At 47.8% G+C, this 19429-nt stretch overlaps 1 protein-coding gene across 1 annotated transcript in view; it reads right to left on the bottom strand.

The window, feature by feature from the left end:
• Window positions 1-19429, bottom strand: part of LOC143805473 (von Willebrand factor A domain-containing protein 5A-like) — a 99554-nt gene that overhangs the window by 14342 nt on the left and 65783 nt on the right. Inside the window, exons 12-13 of the mRNA XM_077284891.1 lie at window positions 12672-12830; window positions 12435-12538 (exon numbers count right to left, since the gene is read on the bottom strand). Coding sequence (XP_077141006.1) covers window positions 12435-12538; window positions 12672-12830 — 263 coding nt within the window. The remainder of the gene's footprint in view (window positions 1-12434; window positions 12539-12671; window positions 12831-19429) is intronic.

Consider the following 19429-nt stretch of genomic DNA (forward strand, 5'->3'; position numbering starts at 1 on the left):
TATTCTGGTGGTTTTTGACTACTTCCAATAGTTTTCCAGAGAAAATGGGGAAAAGCTGGAAGGAAACAGAAAGAGAGAAACTGCTGAAGCTTATAGTAAAAGAAGACATTTCTGGTAATACGATGGCCATGGTTAGTGTTAACAAATACACACACACTTATCCTGAAAAGTTACCTGAAAGGGCAGTTACACTTTAAAGGGAATGTGAGTGTGAGAATCAGAAAATGGACTGTTTTAAAGGGAACCTGTCAGCAGATTTTGCCGCTATAAGATGCGGCCACTGCCTTTCAGGGTTGATATACAGTATTCTATAATGCTGTAGATAAGCCCCCGGTCCGACCTGCAAGTGAAGAAAAATAAGTTTTATTATACTCACCCGGGGGCGGTCCGGTCCGATGGGTGTCGCAGGTCCGGGTCCGGCACCTCCCATCTTCTTGCAACGCCGCCCTCCTGCTTCTTCTTCGCTCCCTGGTATCGGCGCTCCTGCGCAGGCGTACTTCTCTGCCCTGCTGAGGGCACAGTAAAGTACAGCAGTGTGCAGGCACCGGGCATCTCTGACCTTTCCCAGCGCCTGCGCACTGCAGTACTTTACTCTGCCCTCAACAGGTCGGATAAGTACGCCAGCACAGGAGCGCGATGCCGGGGAGTGACGAAGAAACTGGAGGACGGCGTCGCAAGAAGATGGGAGGCGCCGGACCTGCGACACCCATTGGACCGGACCGCCCCCCCAGGTGAGTATAATATAACTTATTTTTCTTAATTTGCAGGTCGGACCAGGGGCTTATCTACAGTATTATAGAATGCTGTAGATAAGCCCTGAAAGGCAGTGGCTGCATCTTATAGCGGCAAAATCTGCTGACAGGTTCCCTTTAAATACTTTTTTTTTTATCTTAAACATACAGTATTTAACACTTTGTAGTGAATTTTTATGTTCATAATTATGAAAATTAATATTTAGTATTAATGGTGTTAATATTACTTATAAATTGTAATTGATAAAACGAACAAAAACAGAAACATTTACCGGTAAGTTTGGCTGTTAAGCTTTTTTTTAGTCTGAGGCTTCCTGTGCTGAAGAGATGACTTCTCATTATCGGTTCAGACAGGATTACAATGACAGGTAATGTTTATTGACTTAAATATACATAACGCAGGATTCACTTGTCAAAATAAGTGATGTCACAGCTCACCTTCTCTCCCTCCCTGTGCAATGAGCTTTGTACAGAGCATGAAATGCCAAGCAAGAAAAAATGATCCGCACTAGGGTTGAGCGACTTTCATTTTTTAAAGATCGAGTCGGGTTTTGTGAAACCCGACTTTGTCCAGAGTCGAGTCGAGTGCAGTCGGCCGATTATCGCTAAAAGTCGGGGATCGACCGAAACACGAAACCCAATGCAAGTCAATGGGGAAGCATAGTCGGCAGTGAGTGGAGGCCAGGAAAACACCTACAGTGCCCATTTTAATGCCAAAAACATCCATTCTTGTTTCTGAAGCTTGTCAATCTTAATTAACTTTATAATAATAGTTGTTCAATGGAACTTGGGGGTCATTTGGCAAAAGTTGTGGGGGGTAGGGCTGGTTCAAGGTTTTAGTGGGCCCAGGAATCGTGGACTACGTCACGGCGGTGGAGCAGGGAGAGGTAAGTATTTCAACGTTGCAAGTGCTGTGATCCTGAGCAAGCAGGGGGGCACACTCGTTCGCATTGGCACTGGCACAGGGCCCCTCAAAGTACAGCGGTGTGTTTGCACGGCGGGGGCGCCTCCCACCAGCAGCTACACTTTTGCGTACTCTGAGGGGCCCTGTGCCAGTGACGTCGCCAACGAGTATGCCCCCCCACCTGATGAAGGAACCTGCACTTTCATCTGCACCTTCCTCTTTGTCCCTGTGTAAGGTGGTATAACATGCGGGAAGGGGAACCTTACTTTCAGCAGGGTCAGATTCTGGCTGTGTAGAGTGCAAGGGGAATGTAGTGGTCTAGGTCAATGTACCAGCAGACTCATCTAGCAGTGGCTGGGCAATGGGCAGGATGAGGAGGAAACAGATATAGGGCCAAAGAATAAAGTAGGCTAAATGCAGTTCAAAATTGGTAACAGGACTAAACAGGCGGCATTGCTTTGTTCAGTGGAGTAGCAAACCCAGGAGCAGCAGACACTGTTTTAAGGGCCCAAACACACTAATAGGCCAAATGCAGTTTAATATCTGATACTTTAGGCCAAAAGCCTAAGACTGAAGCTTAGCTTTATTCAGTTGAGGGCAAACAACAGGGAGGGGCAGACACCGTTAGTAGGCCCTAACCACCAATTTTTAAAAACACAGCACTTAATGAGAGCCAGAAGGTTGAAGCTCAGCTTTATTCAGTTGAAGACAAACACCAGGCAGGGGCAGACACCGTTAGTAGGCCGTAACCAAAGTTGAAGGCCAAATGCAGTTTAATATCTGATACTATAGGCCGAAAGCCAGAAGGTGGAAGCTCAGCTTTATTCAGTTGAGGGCAAACACCAGGGAGGGGCAGACACCGCTAGTAGGCCCTAACCACCAATTGTTAAAAACACAGCACTTAATGAGAGCCAGAAGGTTGAAGCTCAGCTTTATTCAGTTGAGGACAAACACCAGGCAGGGGCAGACACCGTTAGTAGGCCGTAACCAAAGTTGAAGGCCAAATGCAGTTTAATATCTGATACTATAGGCCGAAAGCCAGAAGGTGGAAGCTCAGCTTTATTCAGTTGAGGGCAAACACCAGGGAGGGGCAGACACCGTTAGTAGGCCCTAACCACCAATTTTTAAAAACACAGCACTTAATGAGAGCCAGAAGGTTGAAGCTCAGCTTTATTCAGTTGAGGACAAACACCAGGCAGGGGCAGACACCGTTAGTAGGCCGTAACCAAAGTTGAAGGCCAAATGCAGTTTAATTTCTGATACTATAGGCCGAAAGCCAGAAGGTGGAAGCTCCGATTTAGACAGTGGAGGACAATTTGAATTAGGGACGGCAGACAGACTTAGTAGGCTGTCCCCTGTGGACCATGCATCCACCACATTAACCCATTGCGCCTTAATGGACACGTAATCTTCCGTGGCCATGCCTACAGGTCCATGCGTCTGTTGTCAGGTGCACCTTTGTACTCACAGATTGCCAGAGTGCATGGACAATGCGGTCTTTTACATGCTGGTGGAGGGTTGGGATGGCTTTTCTCGCAAAAGAAGTGTCGACTGGTTAGCTTGTAGCGCGGTACAGCGTAGTCCATCATGGCCTTATTAATAGTAAATAAAATATATAACTAGGCTCTATGAACTTTTAAATAGGTTCCAGGGGTACACGGGAAGCATTGGTGTGGTCAGTGGAGGAGTATTGCAAGTAGGGGCCGCAGACAGGCTATCAAAGGCCTAAAATAACAAACAATAGGCAGGCATGGCAGTTTTAAATCGGTTACATGGATACACAGGCAGGCACTCCAGGCAGCATTGTGGTCAGTGGAGGAGTATTGCAAGTAGGGGCCGCAGACAGGCTATCAAAGGCCTAAAATAACAAACAATAGGCAGGCATGGCAGTTTTAAATCGGTTACATGGATACACAGGCAGGCAGTATTGTGGTCAGTGGAGGAGGATTGCAAGTAGGGGCCGCAGACAGGCTATCAAAGGCCTAAAATAACAAACAATAGGCAGGCATGGCAGTTTTAAATCGGTTACATGGATACACAGGCAGGCACTCCAGGCAGCATTGTGGTCAGTGGAGGAGTATTGCAAGTAGGGGCCGCAGACAGGCTCACAAAGGCCTAACATAACAAACAGTAGGCAGTCATGGCAGTTTGAAATCGGTTACATGGATACACAGGCAGGCAGCATTGTGGTCAGTGGAGGAGTATTGCAAGTAGGGGCCGCAGACAGGCTATCAAAGGGCTAAAATAACAAACAATAGGCAGGCATGACAGTTTTAAATCGGTTACATGGATACACAGGCAGGCAGCATTGTGGTCAGTGGAGGAGTATTGCAAGTAGGGGCCGCAGACAGGCTCACAAAGGCCTAACATAACAAACAGTAGGCAGTCATGGCAGTTTGAAATCGGTTACATGGATACACAGGCAGGCAGCATTGTGGTCAGTGGAGGAGTATTGCAAGTAGGGGCCGCAGACAGGCTATCAAAGGGCTAAAATAACAAACAATAGGCAGGCATGGCAGTTTTAAATCGGTTACATGGATACACAGGCAGGCAGCATTGTGGTCAGTGGAGGAGTATTGCAAGTAGGGGCCGCAGACAGGCTCACAAAGGCCTAACATAACAAACAGTAGGCAGTCATGGCAGTTTGAAATCGGTTACATGGATACACAGGCAGGCAGCATTGTGGTCAGTGGAGGAGTATTGCAAGAAGTGTCTGACACAGTTAGTACTCCCAAAAAATAAATAGATGTTAATGTCTCGCAAAACAACTATAAATAAAAAAAAGGGTGGCATGCTTAGGTACAGGGGTGGGCTCATCTGCAGAGTTTATGACAAAGTAATTTGGCAGTAAATTAGTATTTACTGGTGTCAATATAGGACACTGACCCAGACTACTGTAACTATCATCATAGATGTCAACAAATTGGTATTGTTTGTCAGTGCCAGGCATTGAATGATGTCAGTGCATAGACTAAACATTGGTGGAGCTGTGCGAGATAATTTTGCACGTGGTAGAGCACAGTTTGAGCTGGGGGGGGGGACTCTCTTGTGGCCGGCGGTACCGCCCCAGGGCCCCTCATGTTACAACGGTGTGTCTGACGTTGGGTGCGCACCACCACCGCCAGAGACACTACATTGTACTATGAGGGACCCAGTGGCAGTGCCGTCAACCAAAAGCGGGCACACCCACCTCTTCTGACAAACAGCACTGTAACTAACGGGTGCTTGCGCCAAGTGTCAAGAGTGAGACAACGGCCCCGTGGGGGGAGTTTTCCCATTGGGGGAGGTGTAAACATGTCGTATGCTGGTCAAACAGCTGCTGCAAATTAAGAGATTTTAACACTCAGTAAGACCAGTCCACAAGCAAGACCTTTTTATAGGAAAGCTAGGTGTCAGCCGGGAAAGGTGGGGCAAAATAATTTGAAATCCAGGAGTGGTTCATTTTAATGAAGGTGAGATCATCCACATTTTGGGTAGCCAGACGAGTCCTTTTTTCGGTTAATATTGAACCAGCAGCACTGAATACTCTTTCTGATAGCACACTAGCTGCTGGGCAAGCAAGCTCCTGCAACGCATATTCTGCCAATTCAGGCCAGGTGTCTAATTTGGATGCCCAGTAATCAAATGGGAATGACGGTTGAGGGAGAACATCAATAAGGGCTGAAAAATAGTTAGTAACCATACTGGACAAATGTTGTCTCCTGTCACTTTGAATAGATGCTGCAGTACCTGTCCTGTCTGCGGTCATTGCGAAATCACTCCACAACCTGGTCAGAAAACCCCTCTGTCCAACGCCACTTCTGATCTGTGCACCCCTAACACCTCTGCCCTGTAGCCCCCTGCAGCTCGTGTGAGAACCATCACCGGCGCTGTGTGCTGGGAATGCCTGAATCAAACGGTCTACAAGAGTAGCTTTGTTTGGTTGCTAATATTTGTTCGAGGTTCTCATGTGGCATAATATTTTGCAATTTGCCTTTATAGCGAGGGTCAAGGATGCAGGCCAACCAGTAATCGTCATCGCTCATCATTTTAATAATGCGTGGGTCCTTTTTGAGGATATGTAAGGCATAATCCGCCATGTGGGCCAAAGTTCCAGTTGGCAAATCTGCGGTTGTGCTGGTTTGAGGGGCAGTTACAGGCAAATCTACGTCACTTGTCTCCCTTACAAAAACAGAACCCGGCCTTGCAACGCCACTAATTTCTGTTGGCCCAGGAGAAGCTTCCTCATTAAAAAAGTACTCATCCCCATCATCCTCCTCGTCCTCCTCCTCCTCTTCGCCCGCTACCGCGTCCTCTACACGGCCCTGACCAGACAATGGCTGACTGTCATCAAGGCTTTCCTCTTCCTCGGCTGCAGACGCCTGCTCCTTTATGTGCGTCAAACTTTGCATCAGCAGACGCATTAGGGGGATGCTCATGCTTATTATTGCGTTGTCTGCACTAACCAGCCGTGTGCATTCCTCAAAACACTGAAGGACTTGACACAGGTCTTGTAGCTTCAACCACTGCACACCTGACAACTCCATGTCTGCCATCCAACTGCCTGCCCGTGTATCCTCCCACAAATACATAACAGCACGCCTCTGTTCGCACACTCTCTGAAGCATGTGCAGTGTGGAGTTCCACCTTGTTGCAACGTCGATGATTAGGCGATGCTGAGGAAGGTTCAAAGAACGCTGATAGTTCTGCATACGGATGGAGTGTACAGGCGAATGGCGGATATGCGAGCAAAGTCTGCGCACTTTGAGGAGCAGGTCAGGTAACCCCGGATAACTTTTCAGGAAGCACTGCACCACCAGGTTTAAGGTGTGAGCCAGGCAAGGAATGTGTTTCACTTGGGAAAGGGCTATGGCAGCCATGAAATTCCTTCCGTTATCACTCACTACCTTGCCTGCCTCAAGATGTACAGTGCCCAGCCATGACTGAGTTTCTTTCTGCAAGAACTCGGACAGAACTTCCGCGGTGTGTCTGTTGTCGCCCAAACACTTCATTGCCAATACAGCCTGCTGACGCTTGCCACTAGCTGTCCCATAATGGCACACCTGGTGTGCAACAGTGGCAGCTGCGGATGGAGTGGATGTGCGACTGCGGTCTGTGGACGAGCTCTCGCTTCTGCAGGAGGAGGAGGAATATAAACCTATAAAAAAAGTACGATTCAGACCATAACTCTACAAAAAATAGTAAATTTTATTAAACACATTTAAAAAACACAAGACGACACAGTTGATGATAGGTACTAAATGCAAATGGCACCATAGACCCAGGGTAAGTACATATATTATCGCTGCTGCCATAGAGTGTAACACCACGGATATATATATCTATTCCACCTAGTAGTTCATTGCTCCGTTCCCAAGGTGTACCCACAGTAAAAGTTCCTATATAGCAGACTCCCTTACAGGTATGCAAGCATTATAATTACCTCCAGGTCCGTTGGTGCCAGAGCCCCTACGCACGTTTCGGCTGAGCCAGCCTTCTTCCGGAGGAGGAGGAAGAGGAGGAGGGGGGGGCGAACGCCTACAGCCAACTCTTTCCTTGACCGTGGGCTAGGCAGAACTGTCCCAATATTGCTGTCCCCTGTGGAGCCTGCATCCACCACATTCACCCAGTGTGCCGTGATGGACACGTAACGTCCCTGGCCATGCCTACTGGTCCATGCATCTGTTGTCAGGTGCACCTTTGTAGTCACAGACTGCCTGAGTGCATGGACGATGCGGTCTTTAACATGCTGTTGGAGGGCTGGGATGGCTTTTCTAGAAAAGAAGTGCCGACTGGGTAGCTCGTAGCGTGGTACAGCGTAGTCCATCAGCGCTTTGAAAGCTTCGCTTTCAACTAACCGGTAGGGCATCATCTCTAATGAGATTAGTCTAGCAATGTGGGCGTTCAAACCCTGTGTACGCGGATGCGAGGATGAGTACTTCCTTTTCCTAACAAGAGTCTCATGTAGGGTGAGCTGGACTGGAGAGCTGGAGATCGTGGAACTAGCGGTGGTGCCGGTGGACATGGGTGAGTGAGAGAGGGTTGGAGATGGTATTCTTGCCGGTGCCCTACATGCAGCGTTTCCTACTACTAACCTGGTGATTCCCTGACTGCTTTGGCCTGGCGACGAAAGCTGCACAGATACTGCAGGTGGTGTGAGAAATGGTCGGCTTACAGGGAGGGAAGGGATGTAGCGTTGCTGACTAGCTTCATTGGCCGAGGGTGCTGCAACCTTTAGGGACGTTTGGTAGTTAGTCCAGGCTTGCAAATGCATGGTGGATAAATGTCTATGCATGCAACTTGTATTTAGACTTTTAAGATTCTGACCTCTGCTTAAGGTAGTTGAACATTTTTGACAGATGACTTTGCGCTGATCATTTTTAATGTTGTTTAAAAAAATGCCAGACTGCACTCTTTCTACTATCGGATACCTTTTCAGGCATTGCAGACTGAGCTTCTTTAACCGGATGGCCACGCTGTCCTCCAACTGGTTTTGGTTTTGCCACGCGTTTTTGGCCAGATACGAGCCCGGTAGATGGAACCTGTTGTGATGTTGATGCCTGCTGCGGCTCCTCCTCCTCCGCTTCAGAACTACTGCCGCCTGCACCCTGTTCCCCCAATGGCTGCCAATCGGGGTCCACAACTGGGTCATCTATGACCTCCTCTTCTATGTTGTGTGCAACTTCGTCTGTGTCACCGTGTAAGCCGGTGGTATTGCGTTCGTGACGGAGCACCATAGTCTCCGCTGGTTTTGATTCTGCCTCAGTACACTGCGAGGGCAATGTTCTGGTCTGAGTCAAAGGAACAGCATAGTAATCTGGCTGTGGCTGTGCATCTGTGCACTCCATGTCCGATTCAACTTCTAATGGGCATAGCCTGTTAACTGTTTCACTGTGTAACCCAGGAACGGTATGTGTAAAGAGCTCCATGGAGTAACCTGTTGTGTCGACTGACGCATCCTTCACTGTTGTTTTTAGTGAAGGAGACAAGGAAGCGACTTGTTCCTGACCGGGAGCATCCACTGACGTTGCACTGCTCTGACATTTGGCACTTTCCGAGGAGGAGGCGAAAGAGTTAGAGGCAGAGTCAGCAATGAAAGCCAATACTTGTTCCTCCTGCTCCGGCTTCAAAAGTGGTTTTCCTACTCCCAGAAAAGAGAGCGTTCGAGGCCTTGTGTTGCCAGACAACGAACCTGGCTCAACAACTCGAGACTTAGGTGCTGTACTGCTTTTACCACGACCACCTGATGCTCCACCACCACTACCATCATTACCAGCTGACAATGACCGCCCACGGCCACGACCTCTTCCACTAGACTTCCTCATTGTTTGCAAAACGTAATCAAAGTAACGCTATTTGTTACTGTAAAACAACTTATCAGGTGAACTCAAACTTCTGTAGGATTTATATATACCTTTATAGGTGCCTGACACTGAAAGGAAAATCAGGCCCAATGTTACACACTAGGTTTTCTGTGCCCCAATAATTTGAGACAGATGCCACACACAGGACCAGCACTCAAGCAGAAATGCCAATCTTAATCTCCCACTATTTTTTTTTTTTTTTCTGGGAGAATTTACCCTAAAAAAAAAAAAATGGCCAAGTATTACACAGTGTTTTCGGTGCCACACAATGACAGACAGATGCCACACACAGCAATGGCACGGAGGCAGACTTGCCAATATTTATCTCCCACTAATTTTTTTTTTGGAAAAGGGAGAATGTACCCCCCCCCAAAAAAAAAATGGCCAAGTATTACACAGTGTTTTCGGTGCCACACAATGAGAGACAGATGCCACACACAGCAATGGCACGGAGGCAGACTTGCCAATATTTATCTCCCACTAATTTTTTTTTTGGGAAAAGGGAGAATGTACCCCAAAAAAAAAAAAAAAGGCCAAGTATTACACAGTGTTTTCGGTGCCACACAATGAGAGACAGATGCCACACACAGCAATGGCACGGAGGCAGACTTGCCAATATTTATCTCCCACTAATTTTTTTTTTGGAAAAGGGAGAATTTAGCAAAAAAAAAAAAAAAAGGGCCAAGTATTACACAGTGTTTTCGGTGGCACACAATGAGAGACAGATACCACACACAGCAATGGCACGGAGGCAGACTTGCCAATATTTATCTCCCACTAATTTTTTTGGGGGAAAAGGGAGAATGTAGCAAAAAAAAAAAAAGAATGGCCAAGTATTACACAGTGTTTTCGGTGCCACACAATGAGAGACAGATGCCACACACAGCAATGGCACGGAGGCAGACTTGCCAATATTTATCTCCCACTAATTTTTTTTGGGGAAAAGGGAGAATTTAGCAAAAAAAAAAAAGGGCCAAGTATTACACAGTGTTTTCGGTGGCACACAATGAGAGACAGATACCACACACAGCAATGGCACGGAGGCAGACTTGCCAATATTTATCTCCCACTAATTTTTTTTTTGGAAAAGGGAGAATGTACCCCCCCCCCAAAAAAAAGGGCCAAGTATTACACAGTGTTTTCGGTGCCACACAATGAGAGACAGATGCCACACACAGCAATGGCACGGAGGCAGACTTGCCAATATTTATCTCCCACTAATTTTTTTTGGGGAAAAGGGAGAATTTAGCAAAAAAAAAAAAATGGCCAAGTATTACACAGTGTTTTCGGTGCCACACAATGAGAGACAGATGCCACACACAGCAATGGCACGGAGGCAGACTTGCCAATATTTATCTCCCTGCAGTTATCTCAGAAAAGTATGGCAGGCAGCTATAAAAAGGACTGCTGCACACAAAAGTGTGGACAAACACACAAGATAGCTGTGCAGAAAGGAAGGAAAAACAGGATTTGTGCTTTGAAAAAAGCAGTTGGTTTGCACAGCGGCGTACACACAGGCACAGCAACGCAGCTATCAGGGTCAGGGAGCCTTCTAGGGCAGCCCAATGAGCGACAGCGCTGAGGAAAAAAAAATGTAGCTTCCACTGTCCCTGCAATCAAAAGGTGGTGTTGGACAGTGGAAATCGCTACAGCACAAGCGGTTTGTGGCTTTATGTACCCTGCCTATCACTATCCCTGCTTCCGAAGAAGCTGCAGCAACCTCTCCCTACGCTCAGATCAGCAGCAGTAAGATGGCGGTCGGCGGGAACGCCCCTTTATAGCCCCTGTGACGCCGCAGAAAGCAAGCCAATCACTGCAATGCCCTTCTCTAAGATGGTGGGGACTGAGATCTATGTCATCACGCTGCCCACACTCTGCGTCCACCTTCATTGGCTTAGAAATGGCGCTTTTAGCGTCATTGAAACGCGACTTTGGCGCGAAAGTCGCGTACCGCATGGCAGACCCCACACAGGGCTCGGCTCGGTTTCATGAGACTCCGACTTTGCCAAAAGTCGGCGACTTATGAAAATGAACGATCCGTTTCGCTCAACCCTAATCCGCACCACTGCAGCACATATGCTGGATTAATTGTACAGATCCAATCCGCTATATAGGCTGCCCAAATCAGACTCCTGGGTGCCCACTCATGAAAAAGACAATGATGCAGTCCATGTAACAAGTAGAAAAAGAGTGGCACTCACCGTCCTAAAAAAATCTTTCACTTTATTTTGGCAATTTTTAAAACATCCAGGTCAGGAGAGTTGTAAGTGGAACAGAAAGCTGGGACGACTATAGTTTTGCGCTCGTGCGCTTCAACAGACGATCGTCGTCCCAGCTCTCTGTTCCACTTACAACTCTCCTGACCTGGATGTTTTAAAAATTGCCGAAATAAAGTGAAAGATTTTTTAGGATGGTGAGTGCCACTCTTTTTCTACTTGTTACATGGTTTGTACACAGCATGCCTAGAAAACTCCCCAATAGAAGTCAATGAACTTCTCTAGCAAACCATGGTCCATAAATCTGCTGTTACATCTCTCTGAATGTTGTTAGCAGCAGCCTAGGCAAGATGGCCAACTGCATAAAACATGCCGAAAATGTGAGGAAAATATATGAAAAAAATATTCCACATTCAGAATAAAAAAATAAAACAAAAAACACATGTGCGCACGCACACCAGTATCTGCTATTCATTAGCATTCTTTCTAGATGCACAATGATAGGATGATAGGAAGACAAGATGTGAGTTTAATACTGCCACTTAATGAAACTGCGAAGCATCCTGCAGCGTTCACGTCACCATGAAGATCAAGAAAGGTGTTCCAAGGACAAGACAAGAAACAGCCCTTTGATCTCGGGTGAATATATGGGCACCATTATTTATAGCGCTGCTACACCCAAGTAAGCAGTGATCAGAGTCACTGATCCCAGCACTCACCTTTCTCACTGACCCCAGCACTCACTTTTCTCACTGACCCCAGCACTCACTTTTCTCACTGACCCCAGCACTCACTTTTCTCACTGACCCCAGCACTCACTTTTCTCACTGACCCCAGCACTCACTTTTCTCACTGACCCCAGCACTCACTTTTCTCACTGACCCCAGCACTCACTTTTCTCACTGACCCCAGCACTCACCTTTCTCACTGACCCCAGCACTCACCTTTCTCACTGACCCCAGCACTCACCTTTCTCACTGACCCCAGCACTCACCTTTCTCACTGACCCCAGCACTCACCTTTCTCACTGACCCCAGCACTCACCTTTCTCACTGACCCCAGCACTCACCTTTCTCACTGACCCCAGCACTCACCTTTCTCACTGACCCCAGCACTCACCTTTCTCACTGACCCCTGCACTCACCTTTTTCACTGACCCCAGCACTCACCTTTCTCACTGACCCCTGCACTCACCTTTCTCACTGACCCCTGCACTCACCTTTCTTTGACAATGGCCTTTAAAGAGAATTTTAATTGATTTGTGAAGATCTCGTCTTTATACTTGTACTGAAGAGAAACATCACCTTCATCTTCCTCTTTCGGCTTCAAGACGTAAAAGAAAAAATGGTTCAATTTAGAGTTTGGGGCTGATCGCACCTCCTGTTCATCCCATTAGGCACTATGGACCCATTATCAATATAAAGTCCTTATCTCCTTTGATCAGTATCCCACTTACCTTCCCCTTTAATACGGCATAGATGATAGACCGCTGACCTCGAAAGATAGCCATGGGGGTCTGAGAAATTAAATTCACTTCCACATTGGGAGGGAGGGTCCATTTTATGGAGACATCTTTTACAGTGGCCTGTAAGGCACACTTTAAGGCTTTGAGAACCTGGAGACGAGGAACAGAGAACCAGTATTAGAACTAGAGCTTGATAATAAAATCCACTTTTTGTCCTGTCCCATCAAAGGCCTCTAGGCTGCTGCTCTATGCTTTATACTGCAGCTGCGCTTCATCAAGCACCACTATGATAAGGGACTTAAGCCTAGCTGCATTTTTTTAAATCCACCTGATTAATCAACCTATCAGAGCCTCAGTGTGCTCCTCTATGCTTTACAATGCTTGTTGGATTGACTCCTGCGTACAAGCAGCAGGAAACCAATATATAGAGAGATCATTTATATTATCATTACAAGATGGACAGATCAGAGATTGAAATGCATCTAATGCCCCATCAGAGATCTGGGATGCTCCCCATGCTTTACACTGCATCACCACTGGTTTAGTTTGGCTGCAGTGTATAAGTGCGCCACCTGGCCGCTCTGGTAACAGTACTGGGTCATGGCGGTCCATGTGCTGGTCAAGTCCGGGGGCACGTGCCAGTCTTTATCATTTGTGGGGTTGGGAATTGTCCAGTTGGGATGTTCGTTCTGGTATGGCCGGGCACTGATGAAGGTCCCTGAGAGTTAGGTGTGATGGACAGTCCAAGATGACTAACCCGTTCCCAACTAGGGCTGGCTCCCAGGGGAGTTGGAGAAGGAATGGTGCAGCAGAGAATAATAAGCGCTAGACAGGGTAATGATCAGTTTGTACCTTTTACTGAAGTTCTGCAAACAGTTCCAGAAGCTTCCATACAGTTCACATACATGGTTTTGGTGAGAGTTCAGTTTCTCTGATGTAACGTAGTGTAGCCTTCCTGCTGCTAATTATACCTCTGCTAAATGATTTACTAAGGTAAACAGTTGCTGGATCAGTGATCCCTTCCAATGAGCAGGCAGCTCGAATCCTGTGGAAAACACTCTCTCTTGCAGCAGTGTCCCTGATTGTATGCGCTACTGAGCTCCTGGACAAACGCACACTACATCTCATTATATGAAAACGGAACAGTCTTTCGGTTTAGCACGGACCCTGGAAATCTCTGTGTTCTAGGGACTAATACCCTGCCTCGTGCAGCTTGTCCTGGCAGGGAGAGCATGCTCCTCTCCTCTGCCTGTGCACTTCCATGTTCCTACATCTTCACTGCTTGGCACATTGCAACTTCTCAGAAGCACCTCCTCCCCCCTGAGGGATAGTGCACACTTCCTGGTTCAGGCAAAAGTGCACAATCTCTCAGTAAGGGATTTGTCAAAATGTTTGGATGCAGTTTTTCTCAGCAGACAAACCAGCCCTCACCATAGCTGGCAATACATATATAAGTATTTATTCAGTCGCCATGACAGCACAACGAGAGAGGGGATCCGCCCTTCAGGGACAGGAAACCTCAGGCATAAAAAGGGCGGCACCTCACTCCCCCGCCAGTTGGTTTCCTGTCCCTGACGGGGAACCTCTTCAGGCAGACCCTATGAAGAGGGTTGAAGATTAAAAGAAGAGATCCCACGTCTGACAGACCGATGCAGGTAGCGGGGGTCCCCTACCTCGGTCTAATCAGGTTGTGGAAGCACCACACGGCAGGGGCACTGTCTGTGTCGGTGACAGCAGAGAGAAGCGGCCTCTGAGGGTAGCCGACTTCTGTTGTGGGCCGCATGTACCTGGTGAGTATTGGGGCTGCTGTCCTGGGGTCGTGCCTGCCGGTGCCTCAGAGGATCTGTGCGCTATTCCACGGGCGCGCTGTCTACTCCGGGCGGCACTGGCGTCTCCTCGCGCGTGTCGGCCGGCGTTGCTGCAGTCGCAGCCGGAAGTGACGTTTCCGGATGTTGCGACGGGCGGCACGGCTTGATGACGCGACGGGGCAGGCGCAGTAGTGCCGTCCCCGAGTAATGGCGGCGCCCTGTCGTCCGGATGGCGCCGGATCTCAGGGGCGTTGCGGGGGGGCCCTGGGGAGCGTGCCCTATTTGCACTAAGTGCAATTCGCACCACCTGGATTCCCTGCTGTCCCCCATCAGGGGGTGGTACCGTGGGGGTTTATTAAGGAGCTCGTGTGAGCTGCAAGCTGCTCCTGATTCTTCATTTCTGCAATGGATTCGTCGGACGGAGCATCGCGGCAGCAGCAGCAGCAGCAGCAGCAGGAGCAGGAGCAGCAGCAGCAGCAGCAGCAGCAGCAGCATGAATTGAAAGAGCCTCAGGTCAGCTCCCAGCAGCGGTCTAGTGGCAGTAGTCGCGCTGGTGGAGCTAGATCGGCTCAGAGATCATCAAAGTCCTCAGGCCGTAAGAAACCTCCGGCTGATAAGGACCCCCCAATTACGGTACCATTCGCTACAGGGACGGGTAAGTGAGCTACGTGAAAGTATGCCTTCTGATTGCTGTCCCTCCTTGTATTCCCTCTCTCCTTATTAGGGGAGAAAATGTACCTCCAAATCCAAGCATAGGGAGTGCGCCATATGTACGGAGCCACTTCCAGAGGGACATAAAAAGAAGCTGTGCAAATCCTGCATACAGCATCTATTGGAGGAGGAGGCCCCTGACCTAACGTCTACTCTTAGGGACCTGGTTAGACAGGAGGTCAGAGATTCCATGAATTCCAGCTCTCAAAAAAAGGTCACCAAAAGAAGGAAAGAAATTTCATCCCCAGTGTCAGATGTGGATTCTGAGTCAGGCGGTGTGAGCTCGGATTCACTTCCGTCTTCATCATCCTATGAAGGAATAGAGTCCAGCCGAGCCTGTCTGTCGCTAGATAGGGTTAATCATCTAGTGAAAGCTGTTAACAACACCATGGGGATTGAGGAAACTCAGTCTGAAAGTTCTATTCAGGACATCATGTTTAAAGGCATAGACCGTAAATCCAAAAGGTTTTTTCCGGTAGTAGAAAAAATCAAGTCACTGATTACGAAGGAGTGGAAAAAGCCCGAAAGGAAGGGGTCACTACCACCAGCTTTCAAAAGAAGGTATCCTTTTGAGGAAGAGGCTTCGTCTTCTTGGGACAAGGTCCCAAAATTAGATGCTGCGGTGGCCAAGGCGTGCAAAAAATCGTCTCTCCCATTTGAGGATTTAGGCAACTTGAAAGACCCGCTTGATAGGAAAGCTGATGTGTTCCTTAAAGGAGCTTGGGAGACATCTGCGGGATCTCTGAGACCAGCAATTGCGGCCACCTGCACGGCCCGGTCGTTGATGGTGTGGCTAGGCCACCTGGAAGACCAACTTAAAGATAAAACTCCTAGAAGTGAGATTCTGTCATCTATGTCCATAATTCAGGATGCGGCAGCCTTCCTTTCCGATGCATCAGCGGATTCAGTCAGGCTGGCCGCAAGATCCTCAGCCTTATCCAATGCAGCCCGCAGAGCACTCTGGATAAAATGTTGGCCAGGAGATTTGCAGGCCAGGTCAAAATTATGTGGCATCCCCTGTGAGGGGGTTCATTTGTTTGGTCCAGTGCTAGATGAGCTGCTTGAGAAGGCTGGTGACAGTAAAAAACGATTCCCTTTTTTGGGAAGACCCTTTTACAGGAAGGATTACACCAGAGGATGGTCTTATCGCCGAAGATCCGAGAGGGAGCCGAATAGAGATTCGACCAGATATTACAACAGCAGACGAAGAGGTAGAGGTTATATGTTTAACTCCTCTCGAGACTCCAAAAAACCTCAATGACTGGCGGACCAGGTGGGTGGTAGGCTTCTAGCCTTCTATCCAGCCTGGTTGAAGATCACCAATAGTCCATGGATCCTCAGTATCATCAAAGAGGGCTTAGAGTTGCAGTTCCATCAGATGCCTCAGGACAAATTCAAATTAACTCCTATCCGTTCTTCTTCCGCAGAACAATTGGCTTTGGAGTCAGAAGTCCATGATCTCCAAAAAAAGGGGGTTCTGATTAAGGTACCCACAGAGGAACGAGGTAAGGGGTTTTACTCCCCTTTATTCCTGATTAAAAAGCCAGATGGGTCGTATCGCACCATCATCAACCTTAAAGGCCTGAATGAATTCTTGCTGATCCCATCCTTTAAAATGGAATCTGTGAAAACAGCAATAAAGCTACTTTTTCACAATTGCTTTATGGTCGTCTTAGATCTGAAAGACGCCTATTACCATGTCCCAATACATGTAAATCATCAGCGCTTTCTCAGGGTGGCGGTTTCTCTTGCCGGCACGGTACAGCACTTTCAGTATCGAGCACTCCCTTTTGGTGTTGCAGTTGCACCCCGGGTTTTCACTAAGATCATGGTAGAGGTTATGGCACACCTTCACGAACAAAACATACTAATAATTCCATACTTAGATGACTTGTTAATTGTGGGACGTTCAGAGTCACACTGTAAAGACCAGTTGGGAAAAGTGATAACAGCATTACATAGCTTAGGATGGGTTATTAATCTCAAAAAATCGCGTCTTCAGCCCGTAACATCACAGGAGTTTTTGGGTCTTATGGTAGACTCGGTTCAGCAGGAATGTCGCCTGCCGGACTCGAAAGTCCACAGTATTCACCGACTGGTCACCAGAGCAATTAATAATCCTGTAATCTCCTTAAGGGGGGCGATGTCACTTTTGGGTTCTCTTACTTCGTGTTTTCCGGCAGTACTCTGGGCACAATTTCACACTAGGACTCTGCAGTGGGATGTGCTACATAATTTTCGTCGGCTGGGCGCTAGCCTAGATAACAAATTTTCTCTATCGGTTGAGGCCACTGATTCACTAGTTTGGTGGACACACATTCCAAATCTTCGTCGAGGAGTACCCTGGTCAAATCGGGTCACGCGAGTAGTGACAACTGATGCTAGCCCCACGGGTTGGGGGGCTCACTGGGAAGATAATTGCGTGCAGGGATTGTGGTCCCAGCCTGAGCGAGCGTCATCCTCCAATCTAAAAGAATTGTTGGCGGTAGAACGTGCCTTAAACGAGTTTCTTATACCTCTACAGGGTAGACATGTCAGACTACTCTCTGACAACCAAGTGACCGTTGCCTATATTAACCACCAGGGAGGTACGCGGTCTAGATCATTAATGGATGTTGCAAATCGTATCTTTCAGATGGCCGAGAATCACCTGCTCTCCCTTACAGCGCTCCACATAAAGGGAAAACTAAATACCAGGGCCGATTATTTAAGCCGCAACGAGCTCAAACAAGGGGACTGGTCTCTGAAACCGGCTGTCTTCAATCAGATCGTACAGTTATGGGGATGTCCGGAAATAGATCTCTTTGCCAATCGTGGAAACAGAAAACTACATCACTTCTGTTCCCTAAGTCCAGGGGACAACCCATACGCAGTCGATGCTCTCTCAATCTCCTGGAACTTCAGGCTCGCCTATGCTTTTCCCCCTCTAAATCTGATTCCTTTAGTTCTGAGGAAAATTCGGGAAGACAGGGCCCGAGTGATTCTGATAGCCCCGTTCTGGCCCAGAAGATCGTGGTTCCCATGGCTGAGAAACATGTCCATTTCCCAGCCATGGATCCTACCAGAGATACCAGACCTCCTCTCCCAGGGTCCAGTCCTACACCCACGAGTAACCAACTTACACCTAACAGCGTGGAATTTGAGAGGTCACTTCTGAAGGGGAAGGGATTCTCTAAAAATCTTATCAATACACTGCTAAAAAGTAGGAAAGCCTCCACGACTAACATCTATGTCAGGGTCTGGAGAAGATTCCTTTCAAGTTCGGGGGCACAAATTGATCAAAAACCTAATATTACGCAAATTTTAGAATTTTTACAAAGGGGCCTAGAGATGGGTTTAGCCACCAGTACCCTCAGAGTTCAGGTTTCAGCCCTGGGGGCGCTATATAATACTGACTTAGCCAATAATCACTGGATATCTAGATTCTTCAAAGCTGTTACCAGATCCAGGCCAGTTATTAAACAAAGAATAGTCCCATGGGACCTAAATCTCGTGCTCTCAGCTCTAACACAAGCCCCGTTCGAACCTATTGATACTGTTCCAATCAAAATCCTGTCGGTCAAAACAGCCCTCTTAGTTGCCCTCACGTCTGCGAGAAGGGTTAGTGACCTACAAGCATTGTCGAGACAGCCTCCATATATGCAGTTTAGGGAAGATAGAGTGATTATGAGACCTGACCCCCTTTATCTTCCAAAGGTTGCCTCAAAATTTAATAGATCCCAAGAGGTGGTCCTACCTTCTTTCTGTTCTAATCCCTCTAATGATAAGGAACATCGGTTTCATTGTTTAGACGTACGTAGGTGTCTTCTCAGATACATTTCAGTAACAGACACCTGGAAAAAAGATCACTCCTTATTTGTATCCTACCAGGGAGTTAGGAAAGGGCTTAGAGTATCGAAAAATACACTATCCAGATGGATTAGGGAGGCGATATCTCTTGCTTATACCGCAGGTGGCGTGGAAATTCCGGAAGGTATAAAGGCTCATTCCACTCGAGCGGTAGCCACATCCTGGGCTGAGAGAGCTGACGTGTCGATTGAAGACATTTGTAAGGCGGCCACATGGTCTTCTCCATCCACCTTTCTTAAGCACTATAGATTAGATCTAGGTGACTCCTCCGACCTCACATTCGGGAGAAGGGTGCTGGAGGCAGTAGTCCCTCCCTAGTCACTTTTTAACTTCTCTGAAAGTCTCTCGTTGTGCTGTCATGGCGACTGAATAAATACGTAC

This window comes from Ranitomeya variabilis, chromosome 1 (genome assembly GCF_051348905.1).
Source record: "Ranitomeya variabilis isolate aRanVar5 chromosome 1, aRanVar5.hap1, whole genome shotgun sequence".
Taxonomy (NCBI): Eukaryota; Metazoa; Chordata; class Amphibia; order Anura; family Dendrobatidae; genus Ranitomeya; species Ranitomeya variabilis.